The 23,227-nt window shown below is 35.6% G+C and overlaps 1 protein-coding gene across 1 annotated transcript in view; it reads right to left on the reverse strand.

The window, feature by feature from the left end:
• Positions 1–23,227, reverse strand: part of PALS1 (protein associated with LIN7 1, MAGUK p55 family member) — a 55,301-nt gene that overhangs the window by 27,362 nt on the left and 4,712 nt on the right. Inside the window, exon 2 of the mRNA XM_085582069.1 lies at positions 841–1,354. Coding sequence (XP_085438195.1) covers positions 841–1,207 — 367 coding nt within the window. The 5' untranslated portion in view covers positions 1,208–1,354. The remainder of the gene's footprint in view (positions 1–840; positions 1,355–23,227) is intronic.

Genomic DNA, 23,227 nt, shown 5'->3' on the forward strand with positions numbered 1-23,227 from the left:
TGTATTCTCAACTACCAGCCAATAGGAAAGGGGAAAAAAAAGAAAAATCAAGAAACTTTGGTGCAGTCCAGAAAAAAAGGCTGCCTCCAAAGCAATCAATCTCTGAACAGGTATGGATTTTGAAATCTGAGCAGGACAGCCACAGATTCCCAGTGCATCTTTTTCACTCCAGTGACACACCACATTTTATTTAAAATACTTACGTTTTGGGAAGAAAGGTTAGAAACTTTCTCTAAATAACCATACTTAAAAAAATGACAACTATGAAACCAAAAAATTCACTATCCATTTCTTCAAAAATTATTAACATTACATTTTCATCAAGGCCTAAGCAGATTTTCATTATCAACATCAATTTTTTAAGGATTTATTGTTGTGACATGTTTATCAGGTGGCAATTGATAATGCAAGACAGAATGGGAAAAAAGCACTAGCATGTTTCTTCTTAAGGTATCAACAGCTTTTTTTATTTTAAATTACAATGTGTGTTTATTCATTCCTTATTCTGGTCTACAGTTCAACAAACATCATAAAATTGGGTATTACTTACATGGTTTTCCCCAGCCTTGAGAGGATAGAGAGACATTGAATAAATTAATTATTATCCACAAGGTATTTAACTGTTCTCCAAATGGATCCACTTTGAAGAGTCACTTGCTAAGGCACATAGCCTGATGTTCGGCTAAATAAAAATACCCCAAACCACCACAAATCTGAAGGACAAGACAACTTAAAGATGTTTATGAAAGATTAGCTAAATTAGGTTTCTAGTGGCCTGAAAGAGCATTAATACCAAATAAAATCTTTACTCTGTTAGCCCACTCCCTGCATTTTACCTACCTAGTGTTTTCACAGTGTAGTGAGGACTCTCCAAAACAATCCCTTCTTCTGTGTCAAATATTGGATTATCTATTCCAGTTTTAGGAGGAATTTGTGCTAGTTTCTTTAGCCTCATGGAAGCAGTAAGGTCCAGTTCTTGTTTCCTTCCCTCTTCTTCTCGTCTGCGCCTTATGTCCTCCTGTTGCTGACGGATCCGCTCCAGTTGAGCACTGCGCCGCATGGGCATCATCCTGGAGCCCAAGTCCCCAGGGCAATCAACAGCCATTTCTCTATGCTTCTGAGGTTCCTCAGGAGACACAAGATCCACATTTTTTGTTTCGTTGTCAGAGTCTTCTGCAATATGTCCATTCATATGAGAAGTTGTCATGATTTTTTGTAATTATGCTTATGCTTTTCACACCAAAATGCTGCTATTAGGCCAGTTTGTGTTACGACATTGTGTAAAATCCATTATAGATTCAAAAATATTTCCCTTCCATCACAAGACACTTCAAGAGGCATCCAGGAGGAAAATCTAATGACAGATATTAAAAAAAGAAAAAGAAATTAGTGAGTAATTGGACCAATAAGAAAACACCTAAGGTCCCCAGGCATCACAACAATGGAACTTTACATCCAAATTTACATAGTGGTTCTTCCCCTACTAAAAACTACAGAATCCTCACAAAGCTGTTTCACATATTTTGGTAGGCTTCAGGTGCCAATGTCAGAAAAAGAGCACTGTTCAAACTAATGTTAAAATCTCTTTTATTCCTCAGTGAAAACCATGGTGATTCTGTACTTAACACAATTGCAAATAAGCAGTTTTCAGAGAGCTCTTACTCAAGTTTTAATTTGTACTTTCATTCTTAAAAATTCCAACACAAACCATGCTTACAATCCTACAGGCACTAAATATGAAAAACTTGTTATAAACAACATGTTCATAAGAAGTTTGGTATACTGAACATAAGATATTTACATTTATTGTTTATAAATTGAGGCATTTTATGTAAGCATTGCTTCCTGGATTCAGAGAAGACAGATCTGACATAGAGTTCATCCAAAAGATACTATCTAAAGTAGACCAGAGCTGCACTTACACAATTACAAGTACAGATAAAGTCCTAGGATAAAGGTTTGGAGAATTCTGGTTAGCAACTACTACTAATACTTCCTACAGATATGCATTAAAGCAGGAAGGATTAAATACGAGAGTTAAAATCCTTGTGTGGGAGTACAGACAAACAGATTTGACAGAGAATAATAATTAATTTTCACAGTCAAGTACAACATTCCACTATACTACACAAACCTTAATCTGATTTCTTATTCCTGATGATTCAGGCTAAAGAGCTTAGGTGTCCTGATACATATAACCACTCATCTCTTAAATATAATACATGTAACAGTGAGTTTTATACCACACTGCCTTTCTGTCAGTGATCATTATCCGCAATCTTTCCAATTAAAAGGTCATAAAATTAACAAACAGTTGTGTACCATATCACCGATATACTTAATTTTTCAAATTACATTTTATGACTTTTTTTTAATTTACTGAAATGAAATAATATTAAATATCTCTAAGTTTTATTACACACTGGAAGCACCAGGACAGAAAAAAAACCAAAACCCAAAATCACCTACATTCTTATACCAAATCTTTGTGTTTGGAGGAGGAAGGGAAGGATGTTTATGCTGTAATTAAGCTGAAAATTAAATATCTATAGTTCTGTTTGGGAGGAGCAGCAATAGAAACTCCTACACAAGTTTTTGCCTGTGGCAGCACATTTGCCAGCTTGCAGTTCTAAATACATAGAGCCTTTAACTTTCATGAGGAGTAGCACACAGCATGCAATAACAACAAAATTATTTCCTTTACTTGTTTCCTCTCTAGCCCCTGCTACTAAAATAGTTATTAGTAAAATCTTCCTGATAAGAAAATTCAATTAAAGCATTTCTGTGGTAGTAAAAATTCTTTTTTTGCCCTATAAGACACTTAATTGCATTCCACTGATCAACATCCAATACTTAACACTCATACATTCAGAAACAAAAAAAAGTCAATCAAAACCTCCAAGGTACCGGGGCTAGCACTGCAAGTACCCCACAATTACTCAGTGCCTGTAAATCCTTCTGTTAGCGCCCAACTTAGAACAGCTTTTCAAACAATAAAGCCATAAAAAATTAGCATTTAAACAGGTTTATATAAAGCACCACTTTATGAAAAAGTTCTGTGAAATTCAGAGTAAGGTGGATAAAAATTTACCAAAATCATCCTCAGGTAGCTACAGAAGGTAGCCCTTCAATACGGCAACTTCTCTGTACAGAAATACCAACCCTCAAAAAGGAAGCCTCATTGGCAAAATAAAATTGCAAAGACCACTATTTTAACTGTGGATGGAAGATAATTCAAATTCTTTTAAATTCAAATTGTATTTGCCATAGCTTGTCTGAACACTGAGCCTTTTCAAAGCTACATTCATCTGTTTTCACCTCTGACAAGCTGAAAGAAAACTCACATTCCTGAGTCTATAGGGTACAACCAACAGGTGCTGAAACAGTGAATAAGGCACTGAGGGCATGAATAATACCCATTTAATCAGCACTAAAAAAGTCAAAAACAGGGTGTGAGGACCTGCAAGAAGCAAAACACAATTTTACACTCAATCATGTGTAAGCTAAATGATGTCACACTCTCTAATGAATCTTAATCAGAAAGCAGTATCAGAAAATTGAGTTGATGGCCAATGCTTAAAAACTAGTCAAGAATATTTACAGTGGGATTAGCTACATATTCTCCATCAAATTTCAAATGCCAGTTACAAAAAAGTATATAGAGTTAGAAGATTTAAAATCTCTCTAGTTTAGTAATGTGAACTGAAGACAAGAGAAACAAAAATATAGTTTGGAGTAACAGGCAACCTTAGTAACACTGCTTACATTTTCAGTATAAACTGTGTGCAAGACACAAAGGACATATAAATTCTTTGAACAAGGTACCAAGACATTTAAGTGACCTGTGATAATAGCTGCCTACTTTCAGTATTCAAGATCCAAGTAAATCAAGTAAAAAAGAAGCAAAAGCCAGAGAAAAATCAGAGCTCCCTTGCAGTCACACTTTAACAGCAACAGTCAGAAAACCACAATGACAACTGAAGAATTTTGGAATTTAAAATAAAAAGCATTTCTGGTGTCCTAGAAAGCTAAATACTTCTAAAACCAGCAATAAACAGTAGAGCAGAAGAATCACACCAGATTATACAAAAGACAATACAAAATATCATATTATCAGGCAACCTAAAATTTGACGTTATGGAAACACCAAACCAAATACACAAAAACCTGACCCCAGACATAACTAACCGGTAATCCATAAAAGCATAAGCATGCTGCAAGTCTGGAATGCTGAACAACTTCCTTTAATCAAAGAACTTCTGATAAGGAGTGACCCCTTCCAAACCTAAGCCCCCCCTCCTTCTTCCTGTTGTATCAGGTCCGCATCAGATATCACAAATCCTCACCTTCAACTGTTGTGGAAAAATGCTATTGCCCAGTTGTAAGAAATGAAATAAACATGCAAGGAAAAAAAAAACAAACCAAAAAACTAAAACAGATCAGGTCTCAAGTCCCTCTCCACAATGGTAACAAAGATGCAAAATGTAAAATATTACACTGATAAAAGCTATAATTTGGTTCTCAAATTAAGATGAGGCATAGCTGAGACTAAAAATAAGATTCAGTTTAAGGGAGATACTAGGAACAGAAAATTTTATTTAAAATAATATGTATGGCATCAAAACTCATAAGATGAATAATTTCAGAAACTGTTCCCTTGGTTTTTTCTTTCTGAAGGTTTATTTTGCAATTTTAAAAATTCTGTGACAGCAACAATAAGGGAAGCTTGTTACACCAATTGGTTCTCTGCAAATTGTCAATTATCCAATAAAACAGATTTTCAGTCCAAGAGAAGCTTATTGTGCCAAATTAATATTTGTTATATGGAGAAAAATTTGCAGACTTACTCAAGAACAATAATTTTTACTACTTCATATGTACAGTCTATATAATAGCATTTGTAATTAAGAGAATTCCTTTCCACTTCAGAACTTGGCAGTAGCAGTTCCTATACTTTATAGATATGTACAAGAGTCTGTTACACAGCTTGCCTGCTTAAAGTTTAATAGGGTAAATTCATAGCTTTGAACATCTTGCTTTGAACTGCCGATATCTAACTGGGGAATCTCAGTGTTTCCACATGACACTTAGAGCTTACCAAAATAAACCAGCTTTATGACTCCCTCAGTCCAACTTAGTATCACAAGTCTTACCAACACAATTCTGGAAAGTGCATGTGAAAGTCTCTTCTTCACAGATTACTTTTATTTTTGGCCTCCAGAGGAAGATTTCTAACAACTGATAATGTTAGTACAGCTATTAAAAAACAGCGCTTCATTCACTCTGGCCATCATTGGGCATATATAAAATTCTGACTGGGATGTAATTATGAACATCAAAGAAGCCATACTTCTGATGCAAGTTCATAACAGCAAAATTAAAGAAAAAGCACAAGTCCTGTCTTGGTAACTATACTTACTATTCTCAAAAATACTGTATTTTACAAGCCACCATTCTTCACAGCTAACAATGTCAGGTTTCTATCATCTTTTAAAACACCCTGAATACACTAAACAAAGCACAGACCCCAAAAGCTCTGTAAAAGAATAAACATATGTAAATGCAATCATCTTGGTGATGATTGCATTTATGGATGTTTATTGCATTTATGTATGATGATGGTGCAAGGCTGATGCTAGAATAAAATATATACTAACAGAGACCGAAATAAAAGTGCTGTAAGGTGGTTAAAATTTTCACTTGCTTCCTGGGGACTGTGGCTGGTGTGCATAACAATCCTAATTGCTTTAACAACTAAATTCTGCACAGTAAAATTAAATTTGTTTTGCTTCAGCAACTTCCAAAGAGTAAAAATGACATTTTCTGGAGGCTGAGGTTGTGTGTTACATTTCAGCAGTGTTTAAAATTCTTTAATTGCCAGAAGTATGATTAGACCTGATAGTTCCCTTTTTAAAATTCATTAAAGCTGCAAATTCTGAATGACTGCAAGGAAATTCAGTGCTTATCTTCAGTAAAATTTCATTAGTTTTGGCACAGATTAGAGTATAAAAGCCTAACCTACATTTGTAATTTTAATCTAAACACAAGAAATAGATATTAAACATTAGCACAGTGCAAGGATTTATCATCAGCTTAAAGCCATATACTACAACAGACATGGTATATTAAAATATTAATTAAAAACAACTGGAAGATGAATTCTAGGTTGCTGAAGTGGATTAGAAATTAGATTAAAATCACATACAAGATGTTTCCCAATATCTGAACTAGTAGTAAAATATGAGCATAAAACTATGCTACAGATCTCTGCCATGCATTATTAATGGCTCATGTAACAGTGTGTCTTTTGGTAGTTTTACTCAGTACTTCAGATTCTAGGCAAGCAAAACCTAGGCCATAAAAATCACAAAGTAACAAAGTAAAACACATTAATAATTCTACAAATGGAAGCTCGGTGTAGGAAAATAAAAATAATTCCCAGCTTTCCATGCATCATCTCCTATGCACCATTTTTTTCTTCAGGGGGATTTTGGTGAATCTGCAAGATTAGGACACTTGGAAAGCAATCACATAAAGGAAAACACAACACAAATCATGTTGCACAGCATAAAAATTACTACCACTACTTGAAGATTAGAATTTAAGACAGAAAATACTTCACAGATATTTCCTATGACTCTTAATAGTACTTGAAATAACTGATATAGCCTGGAATGGACTGATGTTTTGCAAAAGTAAGTAAAAGTTACAAAATTTATGACAACTTGATACCTCTTGTCTTTAATCTACAACAAAAAAATCTGTAATGAAAAAAGAATCTTTACACTAGGCTTTGCAACATGTTCAAGAAAATTACTTCTAGCATGGTTTGTTTTTTCAGTCTAATATTATTATTTAAACTATTCTTTCCTGTAACTAGATATTCTAGCATAAACTCTAGTATTGACGCAAACTCTTCACTTAATATCCAGCTGACACTTGTTTTAATAATTTCAAAACAGAGTTCATTAGAACACCTGTCAAGAACAGTAACTCAGTACAACACATGAATTTCAAAGGGCTCTCAGACATGCCGAGAGGTTTTAGCATTCCATGCTCACTTAAATGTGCAAGATATATGGATCAAGAGCTAAAAGGACTAAACCCTCCAACTGATCCTTATTTTCATTGCTAGCAGTTTCTAAGTTACATTTGTACCAAAACAATAGCAATGCTAATTTGCAGCATTAAAGCACAGAGAAATTTAAATGAAACTGAAAATTAGTGAAACTGAAAATTCAAATGCTAAGGTTAGATTCCAGTTTTATAAACAGTATAAACAAATTGCTAAGCCTGCAAACATTATAAGCACATTTTTATATCACACTGGTATTACATCTAAGAACTGTGGTCTATTTAAGACATCAGATTTTATTAGGGTTGTTTATCTGTTAGTGCAATGTCACCGATCAAAAGTCACAGCTTGAGAATGGGCCTACACTATCAACTTCAAAAGACACAAGGTGACTCCCTACAAAACAGATACGGGCCAAGTGTTTTCCATGAAAAACAAGCACCAATAAGAGATGTACATCATGTCAATCAGCAGCCACCTCGCTCAGACCTCCTTCCAGCACCTTTGCAGTAAAATATAAGCAAGGTACCTTTGTAGCAGTTGTATGAAGAGGAGGGAACAATTAAGGCTTATTTAAATTCCTGCCCATCTCGCTGTGAAAGACAAATGCTTCGTGTTCTATCAGCTGCAACCTTTCTTGGTTAGCATAGCAACAGCGAGCTCCTTTAATCAGCTAAAATTGATAGCACAGGTCAAGCCACACAGCACAGAACCACTCCACACAAAGATTTTTCTAGTTGCAACACATCTTTCTACTGCATTTATCAACATATTTCATTTTCAGTTACACAAAGTGCTTCCCAAATTGACTGAGATTTGAAACAATTATTGAAAACACTAAGAATAAACATATCATATAACAGAATTCCCTTTGTTTTAAATATATATTACCACTTACACATCATTATTTTCTGATTTTTAGATCAAATGAAAAATGGATAGGAAGGAGAATAAAGTTACAGTTGGGGTGAGAGGGAATGATAACAGAAACAAACTAGAGTCGGTTTCAAGAAGCTTATTGCTAATAGTCACAGCTAGACAAAAAAGTTAAAAGGCTTGCCAAGGTCAGTCAAGCAATTCTGTAACACAGCATTTATGTTCTAGGCTCTGTTCATATTTTTTATCCTCAATAAAGCTTCAACACAGCTGTGCTGACAAGTCCTAAACTGTGGTGAGAAGCACAGCAGAGGGCAGTCTCTGCAGCAATTAGTGAAAACCTGAAAAAACCCCAAAGCTGTTTCAAAAGAAGAGCTTACAGAAACACACAACACTACAGCTCGTTAAAGGGTCTGACACTCACATCACCCCAAAACAGCACACAAATATATCACCCCAGCATCCTACCATGGGTTAGATTAATAGGCTACAACTATGCATACATTTGAATACTCAGTTCTAATCAGATCTTTAGCACAAATAATACCTGCGACAAAACCTTTATTTTATATATAGGTATGAGTGGATAACATAGATGCCTACAAGATGCAAAATATGAAAATATTACATAATAGTATGAGAAAAAAGGAGTTACCTTAATTTAGTAGTTTTTAAAATGTTTAGAAACCTTCAAGCATAACAAATGAAGAGTAAAGAAATTCCTAGAATTCCAGGGATTGTTAACAGATCTCACAGGACAGCCAGAAGCATGCTAACAAGACTGATTTCTTATCACCCATTCACAGCTAAGACTTCAGCTTTCATTGTCTTAAAAGTAAATATGCCTATTCTCACTTTAAACGTGGTTATGTTCCCTGTGAAATTAAAAACATTGCTGACATTTTAGTTCTCTGATAATATTCCTCCAACCCCCTTGAAAACTGTGTCCTTGTTAGCTCAGGCTCTTGCATTCTGGTCTCATTTTAACCCCCATGTTTTTTTGCATGTTATTTTTAATGTCAGTGCTTGCCACTACTTCACTATGTAAAACATAGTATTAACAGCAAACGTTCATGGGTACTAGTATGTATATATGACACTGTCACTTCAAAGAGGTGACTGAGCCAAAGCTAAATTAAATTGAAGTTACAATGTTCCACAATTTACATCTCATCTGACATTTAAATTTACACAAAATAGCATTAGTTTAGTACTCCACAGAAAGTTATTCTTAAGCCACATTTACAATACTCTAAAGAAAGACTAACTTCTTCTTTACTTATTTTTAATACTTCAATATCTGCTGAACTCAATTTAGAAATATAACCTAAAGAAAGTGAAAATACTGCTATTCATCTAAACCTTTCCTCCAAAAATGCTAAAAAGTCAGCTATCTAATTCAACAGTGTTCAGAGATTATACTGGGACCAAGACTGTCTTCTAATTTTATATGATTGAGCTATAAGCTTTGCAAGTTCAAAAAATCAAAATCTTACAAGATTATATAACAAAGATACATGTGCAAATTCTTTCATGTGGCCATCCTCTTCAGGCTCTCTTTTCAACTCTTATTTTGCAAGATTAACTGGATGCATGTCAGGGATGATTTTAAAAGCTTTTTTTAAATGATCCACAATGATATAACCTGATTAGCTGTGTCACTATGTTACTCATAGGTATGTGGGGGCAAAGGGGATAAGCATCTCCTAACTTTTTTTTCTGACCACAAAAATAGGTTGAGACTTCTAAAATTTGACATTCTGAAAAACAGGACATCAATCACAAAACCATACAACTATTCTCTCCACTTCACAAGACTCACACACCACAAACTAAGAACAACCACATTTCATTTGAGCTCTTCTCTATTTATAGGAAAAAACTCCAATGCACAAAGTATTTTATCTACTCAGATCTCTGATATCACAGGTTTTTCACTCCTAAATTCATCTGAGATGGTGGTGACTTTTCACTGAGCAAATCCCTAAAAACCTGCTGCATAAACGTTAAAGTTTTCTTCCAGAAGTATTTTCTCTTGATGGGTGTATGGTTTTGTCTAATTAGCATAATCTGTATCTGATTTCTCTGGAGGGAACTGTAAGCAAGACACACAAGCCATGGCAGTGTGTATAAATTCTTTTAGCCATTCCAGTATTACTAGTATGATGAGATGCCCTGCTAGACATAGATGACAGAAGCCCTTGCTACTAGGGACAAGAACAACTCTCCTCAGGCAGGACAAGTGCAGTAGATAACTATGGCAAATGTACCCTCTAAAGAACCAATGGGTGACAGTTGAAGATTACAGAGGATTATGCTCAACCAAATTAATGACCATGATATCTGCTGGGATGCTTCAGTCCTAAGAATACAAAGGGCAAAGTCAAAACTCAACATTTTGCAGGCTGAAAAAACTGCTGAGAATTTTCAGTGCTGTAGTTTCTTTACACTGTGTCAGTGACATTACTTAATATTTGCAAACACTGCAGTAATTTTTTCAGGGAACTCACATAATTCATATGTTTGTGCATAACTATCTGCCAACTGCTAGAACAGAACAAAGCTGACTAGGCTTTCAAGTGTGCCCTACTTCTGCAGCCTTCCAAACACAATCAGTAATTCATGAATTTATGACAAGAACCAAAAAAGAAACTGTCAGTATGATTCCTTGGACTGTTAAGCTGTGCTAGTTTGCTGCTGCCAAAGACCTGCAGTCTCATTCTTGCTCTTGACTGCTCCCTTATGCTCTCCACTTTTGGATTTTACAGCCATTACCTTGACAGTTTTGAAGCCTGTCAAATCAGTCACCAAGTAAATTTAATTCAACAAGATTGCAGAATGTCACAAAATACTTTTGTTTGGTTGGTTTTGGTCAAATTAGCATGTCAGAACAGATCACAATAATCTGAAAGGTGCCAAGATTGGCATAAGGGTCAGGAGCAAATTTTTTGAGACCAGGGAGATAAAGGTAAGAGCAAAGACAAGTACAAACTCCTAGCCCTGGCAGCAGGGAGGTAAGTCCAAACAGGACTATATCTTACGGAACCATATTCTGTGAGTTCTCCTCACCTCCCACAAAATTCTCATCAACACCTACTGACTCTTTTCATCCTCAACAACCCAAACAAAATCTACAAAAAAACCTACAAAAAAACCCCCACAAGACCCCAAACAAAAAAAAACCAAAACACCACCAAAAGAAAAAAAAACACACCACAGAAAAGCAACCACACACCTACAACCATTTGCATATCTTCCTAATGATGTAAACAGGGTAGTTAAAAGGGAAGTACTGGTTTCTCTTAAAAAGCATACTCAAACACTGTGGGTGTAAAGCACCACAAAATTTTCATTTATTTTTAAGCATATTTCCTCCCAAATAAAAATTATTAATTAATCACCCTAGCATTTTATATGGTGAGTTCAGTATCCAAACATCTCTGCACATTCATTACTTCAGGATACTCAACTAGTATTCTCTATTATCTTTGTGTAAATTGTACAATCCACAACTCAGAAGCAAGAGCTTTTTTCCTCCTCTTTTTATAAAGGAGACCAATAACACAGATCTTAATTTTCTGCAGCAGAAGGCATTAAACAGATCACCTACTGATCAAACAGTACACCTACTGGTTAATCACTAATATAAACAAAACACTACCTCAGACATACAACAGAATTCATAAATGGATAACCACTTGGGAATGGACAAAAACTACTATACATCTTTCCTAGTATTATCACAGTGATCTTTTAAACTTGCATGAGCAATGTCAAGCATGACCAAAGAGCTCATGCTGATTCCTGGGTCACACTACAAAGGAAACCTGCTGTACATACCTACACCATGCAGTAACTTAAAACACAGGCCACACTGAAAATGTGCAGAAAAATATTTTATGTGAAGTATGACCAAAATTTCACTATAGGATGTGAAAATCAATGCTCTGTAAATAGACTTCATAACAAAAATACATGAGAAAACTTCACAAGGCTATAAAGACATAACATTAGAGACCTTCTGTACCTTATAAAAACAGTCTCTTCCTTTCCTATTAAATCTAAGTGGACTCTTGGGCCTAATGTTAGCAATCTGTTACACAAATCAAAATAAAATTCTGAGAGGAGCAAACTCATTTCTGCAAAGTGAATTCAAGTACCTATCTGACTGCAGAGTTTTTTTCACAGTTAACTCTTTTCCTAAATCAAAGAATGACTATTCAGCTTCTGAAACTTTGTTAAAGCACGTTCTTTTTATTAAGAAAACACTAGAATTTTATGATAAATTCACAGGAATGTAAGACTCCTTTCTACATGAAGGCAGGCAAACATTTTTAGTATGTAATGGTGTAATAATCCTGTCCAGAAAACTGTGTCATCACTTGAGCTGTTGAACTAAGACATTAAACATGACTATGGAAAGGAAAAATATTGGCAAGCTAAGTGACGCAAGTCCCTCCTCAGAACCCTCAAATCATGTTAAGGAGCAAAAATTCAAAACTCAGGAAACGGGAATCAGCAGAAACCTTTCTTTGTCCAAGATCATGGAGTGAATCTTTTAGTGTAATGAACTTCCAACACATCACATGAAATAAGGAAGAAATAACGAAGTATTTCTTCTCAACGTTATGCTAATCAAATTGAAGATGACTCTTCAACCAGTAGTGTTACAAACTTTGTTTAAAATGTTTTCTTTCTTTGGTACCATCTTTAATGCCATTTTCCCCCACCCAACTCATGAGCTGAAAGCTGAATAATGAACTTTGATTTTCATGCCAAAAAAAAAAAAATTCTCAGTCACCTTTAACATTCTCTGCCAGTGAAACAGATAATCAGTGAAATGTATGGTAACCTGTACTTTATACTTGCTTATAATAACATATATACAATTACCTATTTAAAAAGCCCAAACCAACTCCCCAAAAACCTAAACATACATTTTGCCACATTGTTAGAACATTCAAATGTCTGAAAACTAAAACTGGTTCCATAAACTCATATTACTTACTACAACCCACTGTAGAAAAGAAAATGTTAACAGCAAGAAAAAATGGAAATCACAATACAACACCCAGTCTCCCTCGTTTTATGTGCAAGTTCAAAATTCACTGATTTGTCCTCACTTTATCTTTCACAAATTTTTACTTTGTCACCTGAAACAAGTTTCTCAACAGAAAAGTAGAAGAGAGGTAAGCTATTAGCACATCACTTTTAACTGAAGTGAGTGCACACAAAAATTAAGTTAAAATAAAGTTGGGTAAACTTAAAATAAAAAATGGATGCAAGATAAGGAAACTTCTCTTAAGGAACTATTTCCTCCTGGTTCTAATATCAGATCTCAGCAACTGAGATATTTTTTAACAGGAAAATGGGAAGAGAGGAAATAATGCTTTCAGCTCATGAATGCAGGATATTTTTGCATTACAAAAGGGCAGTAAACATTAAGAATACATTCAAAGAAGTCATTAAGCAATACATGGAAGAATCTATCTCACACACACACCCAACCCCTTAAACAAATACCTAAAGATTAAGTTGTACAAGTTATACATACCAGTGATGCAAACACTTATATATGCACTACACCAACATACCTGATAAATCTCTCTAAAGAAAGCATCACAACATTTTACTAACCCAATATTTATAGCTTGGCCATCAGTCACTTCAGAATCAGAATGTAAGAACTCAGTGTCCCAAAGACATAAACTGTAAATGCTCTCATTTATAGCCACTTGAATTAACAGTGTCTTCACTAAGCATTCCAGAGCCACCAGAGCATAGACTCCTTTGGAACACACTTATTAGAAAGTTGAAGCTTCATAAGAACAACAATACCATCCAACTGAACACAAACATATTTGGCAGTTCTTCTTTGGGTTAAAGAATAAAGTCTTCAGAAAATTAGTCATTGACTGTTTTACTGTACTAATATTTTAAATAAAAATAACTATAACATTCTAGATATAAGGTACTTATTTCTTAAAATCATATTTACATAATTTTAAAAGTATCAACTTTTGAGTGAAAGTATTACTTAGTAAACCCTTCAGCAACATGAGAATCCTGGATGCTGCCCTCATGCTGAGACCACACAGGTGTCTTCCTTTAGAGGTGGAGACAAAACAGCAACCTAAAAGCAGTCAATGTACAAGACTGCACTTGGCACTATGATACTGAAACATTCTGGAAAACAGTGTTACAATTACAAAGCCAGCCTAAGAAAAACTGATTACTAAAACCTGCCACAAATGATGGCATTCACCATCAGTAAAAGTCAGGACACTTGGAAATATTCTCAGCACTTTTGACACAAAATTGTCAGTCTTGCCCTATTGCAAAACTAGATGTCATGGCTTCAATTGCTGCTCCAGACTACTATCAGAAGCTGCATACAATATGAATGCTAAGGAGGACACATCTTGTTTTTTCCTGAGAAAAATCAGAGAAAGGAATGAAAAAGCAGAGGACAAAAACTGGGAGAAAAAAGGGAGAGTCTAGAACTAAGTGATATAAGGAGAAGCCCATTATTGGAGAAACCAGAGTAACTATCCATTCTAGCAATAATCAAAACAACAGCAAAATCAAAGTATTCAAAATTCCCTGCTTTTATAAAAAGTAGAATCCACGGTCAAAGGGCAAGGCTAAGATGACAGAACAGACAGCAAGAACACAACTGGATATGGGGCTCAGGGCCAGTATCAGCATTTCTGTATGCTGCATGCGAAGCTGCCACTGTCTTTACACAAAGTTTTTCAGATCACAGAGGTCAGCCAAATGGTAACAGTAAAGAGTGAAAGTTATGGTCCACTGGAAGAGATAAACTGTGTTTTCTCTCTATGATAGAGGGGTAGAAAGAAAGCAAGCATGTTTGATTCTAGTATATGAAATGTGATGAAAAGTAAACTGAGAGAGTTATGTATATAGAAATTATAACCACCCAGTCTAGTGCATATATCTTGTGAGCAACAGGAAAAAAGCAGCATAGAAGACAGAGCACCAAATACCACTGTGAAGCACCAGATCCATAACAAAACAATCTTAGGCCTTCACTGCGGTCATCCTAAGAGACAGGCAGGTTTATCCTGAACCTAACCACAGCATCTGACAGGCTGCAAGTACTCCAGTTGCTACAGGAATGTACATTTGTCACTGTAAAGTTTGCAAGTATTTGGTCCTTCTCTTGCCTAGCAATTTTAAGAGTTTTGACCAGCTAAAACAGAAGACTACAGTTTCCTAAATATACTTTTTCAAGCCTTCACAACAGTAAATTCCCACAATGCACTGGAGCAGCACAGCTGAAAAACTTCAAGGTGCAGCAATACACACCATCTCACCACTCATCCCTCATCAAGTATGTATATCCATGTCTCAGAGCAATCAAGTTGCATCCTCTATTTCCTCCTTTTCCCATTTGAATTTAAGACATGCTTCTACAACATGAAGACATCCTCTACCTTATATCACAATGCACAAGAGCCAGCTTATCAGAATAAAGTAGCAAAAAGCAAATCAAAGAGCAAGATATCTACCATTCTCAGTAGCAAAAAGCTGAGATCATGAGATCATCTGCATATAAAACAGTGGTCTCTCCTCATCACCAAAATTACTTCAATTTTTGATGAGTTAGAGATTTTTCAAAGCTAAATTGTTTCAAACTATTGTAAGGTATACTATGCACCCAGAATAGCTTTTGTTCATCTTAAAAGAACAAGGAGTGTCTAAAGACCACTAGTGTAAATTGGTTTACACATGAAACAAAATAAATACACAAAGATGTACAGATAAGGAAAAGCCTGCATGAATTAAATCATTAATTTTTAATGAAAAGACTATTTGACAAAAGTTAAGAGCAAAAAAGTGGTTTACTTACAATAGTAATTAGGATTTTATTATGGGCAGTGCACAAATGAACCAAATAGTTGCATGAACTGGAAAAGACATGCAAATATAAGAACATAATTTCAGTCAAGCTATTACACAAACATAGCAGCTAAACAGTAATATTGCACAGCTATAGCAGCTAAATGAGGGCAATATTGCTGGCTCCCTTCATCCCCATGTCAAGGGGAGAGATGTCAGGACCTCAATAAATTTTTTTCACCACAGAGCCTAGAGTATGATGAGGAGGACTGCCATGACCACAGGTCAGTTAAAAACAGTCTTCTAGCAAATTTTCAAAGGACCACTCAGTATAATGCCTGAAAAAAAAAATTAAATTTGTAAAAGAAATATTTTATCAATATTCCCATTAAGCAGCAAGAGACTGGGAAACTTTGCATAACAGCAAAGTCTGCAGATACAAGTTTAGAGGACTAAAATCAAATGACATGGTGAAGTTTTTGGGTCCAGCACAAACAGTGCCACAAAACAGTGGCCTAAAATTAATAAACCATGATAAATTTAATTTGTGTCTCTGCTGAGCTAACTAGGCAATCCAAGTTCTTGACAACTTACTATCTTAGGCACCTGCATTTTAATCACAAGTATAGAGAACAGGGCTCTCAGAAAACAGATTGCTCCCTCCCTGGCATGCCAGCATATTGGGCATTATGGCTCTGCAGGGTCCTGGCCAGGAGACAGGTTTTGTCTGGGCACCAACCTTGAATTCAGTCTTTATTCATTAGAATGTGCAACTGCTGTTTCCAAAAACACCAAAGAGTCTAATTATGAAGCCACTGATTATCGTCTTTCAGGCAGACTGGTAGACAGAAAATACTTTTATCAAAGAATTTTACCTGAGATTTGGAATGCCATATACAAAGCAAGAAAAATCAGTTTGGGAAATACTTGTCATAGTAAGAGGGTGACAGAAGTAACACTAGATACTCAGCTTTGTACCATTTGTCAGAAGTATAAAAGCAAATCTTTGTGGCTTAGAGTTCCTCATAAGAGGTTAGCAGAAATGTGAAGCACTATTAGTTGTCTGAAAGTCCAATACGTTAGCCCAACCTTTAACCTAGCAGATACACTGTGAACAGCACCAGTCCCTTACTTGAAAGCAGCTCCTCTCACATTGTCCTAACACCTCACAGACAGAGGCTTTTCACTAACACTTTCTTTTTGTATCCCCTTCTTTTTCAGCACCCTGTCCGAGCACTTGTTACATGCACTCTGTGTGATACTAGGAAACAAAAGTAAGGTTGTAAGAATACCCTGTATAGTTTTGCACAATGAGAACGCAGGTTCTTGCCCTAAGGAAGCACTTAATACTGAGAATTTTTCAGAGATGGGAGAACCCAACAGACTAAGAACACCCAGATACTTTTTCTGAACAAGTTAGGAACACTATGGTGACTTTACCACTCTGTCAGGAACCAGAGCATTTAGAGCAATAGCCACTTTTACAAATAACATCAGAAAAATACTGACTTCCTGAATCCTGCAGCATTGTTCATGCGGCAATTACTCAGATGGGCAGGTACTCTTCTCTAGTCGCAGTGAAGAACCCAAGGGAATGGCATGAAGCTGTGTCAGAGAAGAGGTTTAGGTTGCATTTTAGGAAAAGGTTCTTCACCCCAAAAGTGGTTGGGCAGTGGAACAGGCTCTCCAGGGAAGTGGTCACAGCACCAGCCCAGCAGAGTTCAAGAAGCATTTGGACAATGCTCCTGACACAGGGTGTGACTTAGAGTGTCCCGTGCAGGGCCAGGAGCTGGACTTGATGACCCCTGTGAGTCCCTTCCAAATCAGCATTTTCTGTGATTCTATACTCTGAACAACCAACTAGCAATTCTGGTCATTGGGTTTAATCCTTAGTGCTAAACCAACCAACAGTGTGAGGCAAATCAGAGCAGGTATATCTGATTTTCAGAGAGTCTTGATGAAATTTCTACACTTTTTTGTTACTTTTCACCTTTGGCTACTAATGAAACAGAAACTAATTTTGGGATGTACATTACCTGTTATTATTTCCGTTTTGTCACTTCAAACTGTCACTTTCACACTTACTACAATGCAGTTTAGGATGGACTATAAATCCATTTGAAAATTTCAAGACAATCAAGGCAGCAGCCATTGATTATCAGTGGAAATGACAGGCTAGTTAGGACAGCCAACATTTACAACAATAAATTCAATTTTTTTCCAAGTGTGTGATTTTTGCTTCAAAGCTGCAGAAACTTACAACTTTTAAAATCAAATCAATGATTCTATTCTTAGGACACATCTGTTTAGCAGAGACATTCTGTTAATAATATCCCACTTAATTTAAAGTATTGGAGTGTAGTTGTAGTTCTTTGGGCCCCAGAGACTGCAAATCATCCCAGCAATGAAGACAGAGAACTTTGTTCAATCACTACCGAGGCGACAATGCTTGACATAACAAAATTTCTTTTTGCAAAGCAGAAATAATAAAGGAAAATTAGAAAGGTTTAGGTATCCCATGGTTGGGTAAGTTTTACGTATCCCACAGGTGGTCCATCACTTCAAGGTGTTTTGAAACCTGAACCAAAAGCTTCACATGCCTTTTTCCAATTGACCAATTCATTGGATGATACTTGTCTGAGATGTATTTTCTACCTGAAGCCAGCTCACATTTTATATTAATAAACTCTTTAATCAGATTTATCAAGAGAACTTCCAACAGAATTGGCATTCATTAGCTTTTTGCTTTTGATAAATTCTAAATTTATGAAAATGAACAGTATTATTTCTATATATTTATTTATTATTCACAGATAAAAAATATGCTGAGTTAGAGAAAAAAAAAATAATGCTACAAATTAGGTACTGAAATCAGATTCTATTATTTGAGGTCAGTGAGATTTACAAATACCTTCATGCTCCACTAACTCACATCATTCTAAGTATGCACCTATGCTCTTTCAAAACCAGTTCTGGAATTCTGAATACGAACAAGTGGTTTAGGAGAACCTAAAGTTTTAGCAAGCTAAACCTATAAACATAATTTTAATGCTTTCTTATTCCTCTAAACTTTAGAGCACCCATTCACACAGCTCCCATGCACAACATTTCAGTCTTAAGAGTAACAGGTCTTACACTTTTTACTGCTGTCTTTATCTGGCTTTCAGTTCTGTACACCCTGTGGTTCTGTGTATTAAACAGATCAAGTGCATTTCTGCATGGTTTACCTGCTAAACAAAAATGTTCAGAAATATACTTGTATGAATATACTAAAATAACATATGAATCCCTGATACATGAAATAGTGTAATGGTCAGCAATAATATGCTACTTATGGATTTCTCAAAGTAGAAATCACAAGTTTAACATGGAATTTGTTGTGAAGAGATCATAAAATAAGGTCAATTATTATTTCTCCTTGTGGTTTTTTTCTCCCCAAATAAAGAAAACAATAAGACTTCATATAAGGCTGAACTAAAAGAACAGCAAGCTTAAATTAAAGATGCTGATAGACAAGCTCTAGCAAATCTTGTTGTAGCAGATTAAGTTACTATCCTCAGCTGTAGGCTGCTTCCATCAGAAATCACTGATGCCAAAAGTAGAATTGTCAGGAGGGAACATGTGCTGCCACCTCAGCCACTTCATTGCCAAGACTAACATGGCAGTTCGCTTCAGATAGCACACCATGAACCATAATGACTGAGGAACAAGCACTTGTTAATTCTACAAATGAACTAGAGCAGAGGAATTGAGCAAGAAAAGGTAAAAAGAACCTGACATCATAAAATCTAAGATTTCCCAGAGCTGCAGCTGCAATCTAAATTTCTTCTGAAGTAGAAGGAATCAGCTGTGCCAATTATCACAAATCCATCCAAGAATAAAAACACAATCTCATCAGAAAGTATCAGAAGAACAATGTGAACTGTTAAACAATTTGTAAATAAGTTTAACACATACTGATTAATCATGTTAAGTACTTTAAAGGCTGAATATTCAATTTCAAATTAGCTTTAAGAAATCAAGAACTAGAGATTTGTATGGAATTTTAATTATCAGAGGAAGTCCCAACTACGTAAGCTTTAGGGAGCACTAACACACACAGTATCAAGTGAACAGCATTACATATCTTTCTAAGACTTGACAAGAGTACGCACTTAAGAGGGAGCACAAACCAGCCTACATTTACTACCCAACCATTTAGGTATGCAGCTGCATTCATTAAATATTTGTATAGAAAAGGCTTCAAAAATATTGACATAAGGAGAAACTGTATGAAGTTCTCACCAACAGAGGTCAAAAACTGGCTTAGGGGATAAAGTATATATAAATTAAAGTGTGCAATTCAAGTTGTTATATTTTAAAAAACATATGCAAATATTTAATACTTTCCTACTACAGAAGGCTTCAAAAAGAGGTTGGTACATAATAAGCAGGCCTAACTTAATTTCTGCAGCTCATCCCATCTCAACTTTAACTGATGCATTTAACTTCTAAGGCTGCTTTCTCAAACAAATACATCATACAGATTCCAAGTTCAGCATCATACAGATGAATTTATAACAGAGGGCCCTATGGCTGATCAAAGCTAAGCCATCAACACAGACTCATCAATGACATTTCAGTAGAAAGGAGTCCACAGTTTTGACATTATTGATGTAATACTGTTTTGTTAATATTGTTGAGTTATTCCAGCTCTTCAGTCTTCTCCTTTTTGAAACCAAACCAAGCTTCAAAAAAAGCAGCTCTTGACAATCTTGTAGCCCAGTGCAGCACAACATCTAGCTGAGATAACCTACCACATTTGCAGAGGACAAATTTCATTAAGTGCATCCCAAGGAAAGGCAGGAATTAACAAAGTAAATGTCACTTGCACTTCCTCCCAAAAGAAAGAAAAGTAGTGTGATCCAACACACAGAACCTTTGCTTCCTTCCCAGTTTTTCCATCTTCCCTAATCAGAAAGAACAGATGGAGAGACTCATGTTTGAAGGTCTGCAGGAGGAAAGAATGCAAGAAGATGAACAAGGGGCCAAAAAAGCATGGTCAGAAATATAAGTCCACATTAAATCAGGAAGACTTAGGGAAAAACAATATATCATGACTCTTCAAAATTGATCCTAAGACTAAACCCTAATAGCAGCAAGTGTAATAGTCTCAATAAAACAGACACAAAAAAAATTAGTGTTTAACCTAAAAATTTCTTCATAAGGTGTAAGCCAAAACCAACTCTTCACTGCTGCTTCAAAATACATTATTAGGTGCTGGGTTCTCTTTCTTCAGTCAAGAAAAAATAGCTCTCAATTGCATTTCATTTTGACTTCTCCTTACTTCAAAATTAACAAAAGCCTAAAGAAATAAATGACCTACAAAATACACAACAATAACAAGACTTTAGCTGAATAGCTTTTTGCCTGTTATCTTAAAATCATCCTCAGTATTTTTTCTTTTGGGAGGAAGTACAAGTGACATTTACTTTTTCAGTTCCCAGCTTTTCTTGGGATACACCTTAAGTCTTTACTATTTACATCTTGCTTGATGAGCTAATGAAGAAAGAAGAAATCTAAGTAGGCTGAAAAGCAGGAAAGAGTCTACCTGACTGCAGAATCCTCAAACTGCTGCTTTCTTTACATTGAAGCCAAGTAACTTGCCTCTTCAGAGTTCTAGCTGGCCCTCATTGTATCAGCTTGAAGCAACACACTTCACCAGGAAGTGGCTGATGACAATAGTTAAAGTCTCAAGAGAAGATCGCAACACAAACCAAGTTAATATTCTCCGAACAGGAACAATATAACTTCAATTCCATTGAAAGAGACTACACATATAACAAGAACTTAGGCTCAAATGGATTTTTAATTCTGTTTATGCTATTACAAAACATAAAAATGTGAAAGACTATTGCACTTGTCAAAAACAAAACCAATATCACGAGGCTAGCAAGTCATTTTAGTCAGTCAGCCCAAGACAACAATGTTGAGCTGATCAGCTTTTACCTCACTTTAAGACACTGCACTAATTCCTGCCTGTAAGTAATTAGATTACTAATTTAGAACATATCTTGATTACTGAAACAAAATTAAATGGTAAGAACTTGTTTTATGTTGGTTTTAACTCTTGTACAACTATCACCACCTTTAAACACATATACCCAGTTCCATTTTAAACCAATTTCCTTCTCTTCTGCATTTGAGGACTTTTAATACCATTCAAACAAAATGTAAATGTCATTGCATAGTGGCACTAAGCAATTCCATCACCACCTGATCCTACAGGAACTGATTCTGTGAAAGCATGTGATGTCCACTAATGCTACACTGTCCCAGTAAGAGGACTAAGTTTCTCTGCTGACATCACACGGCCTTTCAGACACTGGGAAGAAGACAGCAGTTCTCTGAAAGCAATGATATGCATCTGTAAGAAGTAAAATCAGTATTATACAAACCTATGCAATCCAAATCCTCACCTGTTTCAAATCTTGATGCTTAACGCAAAGGCTTGAGCTTTGCTTTCAAAGAACATTTAGAAAATAAGACATACCAGATGAATTAGTAAAATGCTCTCTTAGTCAATACAAGACTTGCAGTTTTCTACAATGCACAATGCAGTTACTATAACAGTTTTTCTATTAAAACCACTTAAATTATCTTAGGCAAGGTACACTGAATTAACCAATAATTAATAACCCTTAAGTTTAACAGTAGCTGACAAGTAAATGCAACTTGACAAAACAAGACAAACAAGGGCAATCACAAGCTCTCAACCACAATATTGCAGGAACACTGCATGATCTGATATTAAGGTGAAGCTTTAGCTTTATACACAAAGGCATCACATTCAAAAGAAAAAGTTGCCATGGTAACTGTGAAAGTAAAGAATTTAACTCAGTATCACAAACACCATGCAGACAAACTTCCTTCCCTCCCTAGTTTTCTCCTCTGCCACACTAAAAACTATTTTCTAAATAAGTGGTTAACAATGAAAGCATTACCAAAACATACCACCTCCACTGACCTTAATTGTAAAGATCACCTCAGTTAAGAAAACACTTGGGTTTACACTTGAATATTCAGAGAGCTGACCCTGCTGATCTCTCTGCCACCAAGATCAAAATTTGGCTCCAGAAAGCTTTAAACGCTAAGTAATTTCCCTCAATAGTATTTTTATCATGACATCGCGCCACTTGTATTTTATCTACCTTCAGATAAACCCTTTAAAGTTTCATTCCTCTTTAATATGCATTTCATTAAACACAAGTCACTCCTATGACACTACACAACGAACAGCTCACATACTCTTCACAATATACTGTCAAAATGAGAATTGACTCCGTCAGGTTCTAGCATACATTGTCCTCCTTTGAGCTCACACATTTGTACTCTGAACTCCACTCAACACTACTGGTACCTAAATGAATACTT

Source organism: Lonchura striata, chromosome 5 (assembly GCF_050655825.1).
Source record: "Lonchura striata isolate lonStrDom1 chromosome 5, ASM5065582v1, whole genome shotgun sequence".
NCBI classification, from domain to species: Eukaryota; Metazoa; Chordata; class Aves; order Passeriformes; family Estrildidae; genus Lonchura; species Lonchura striata.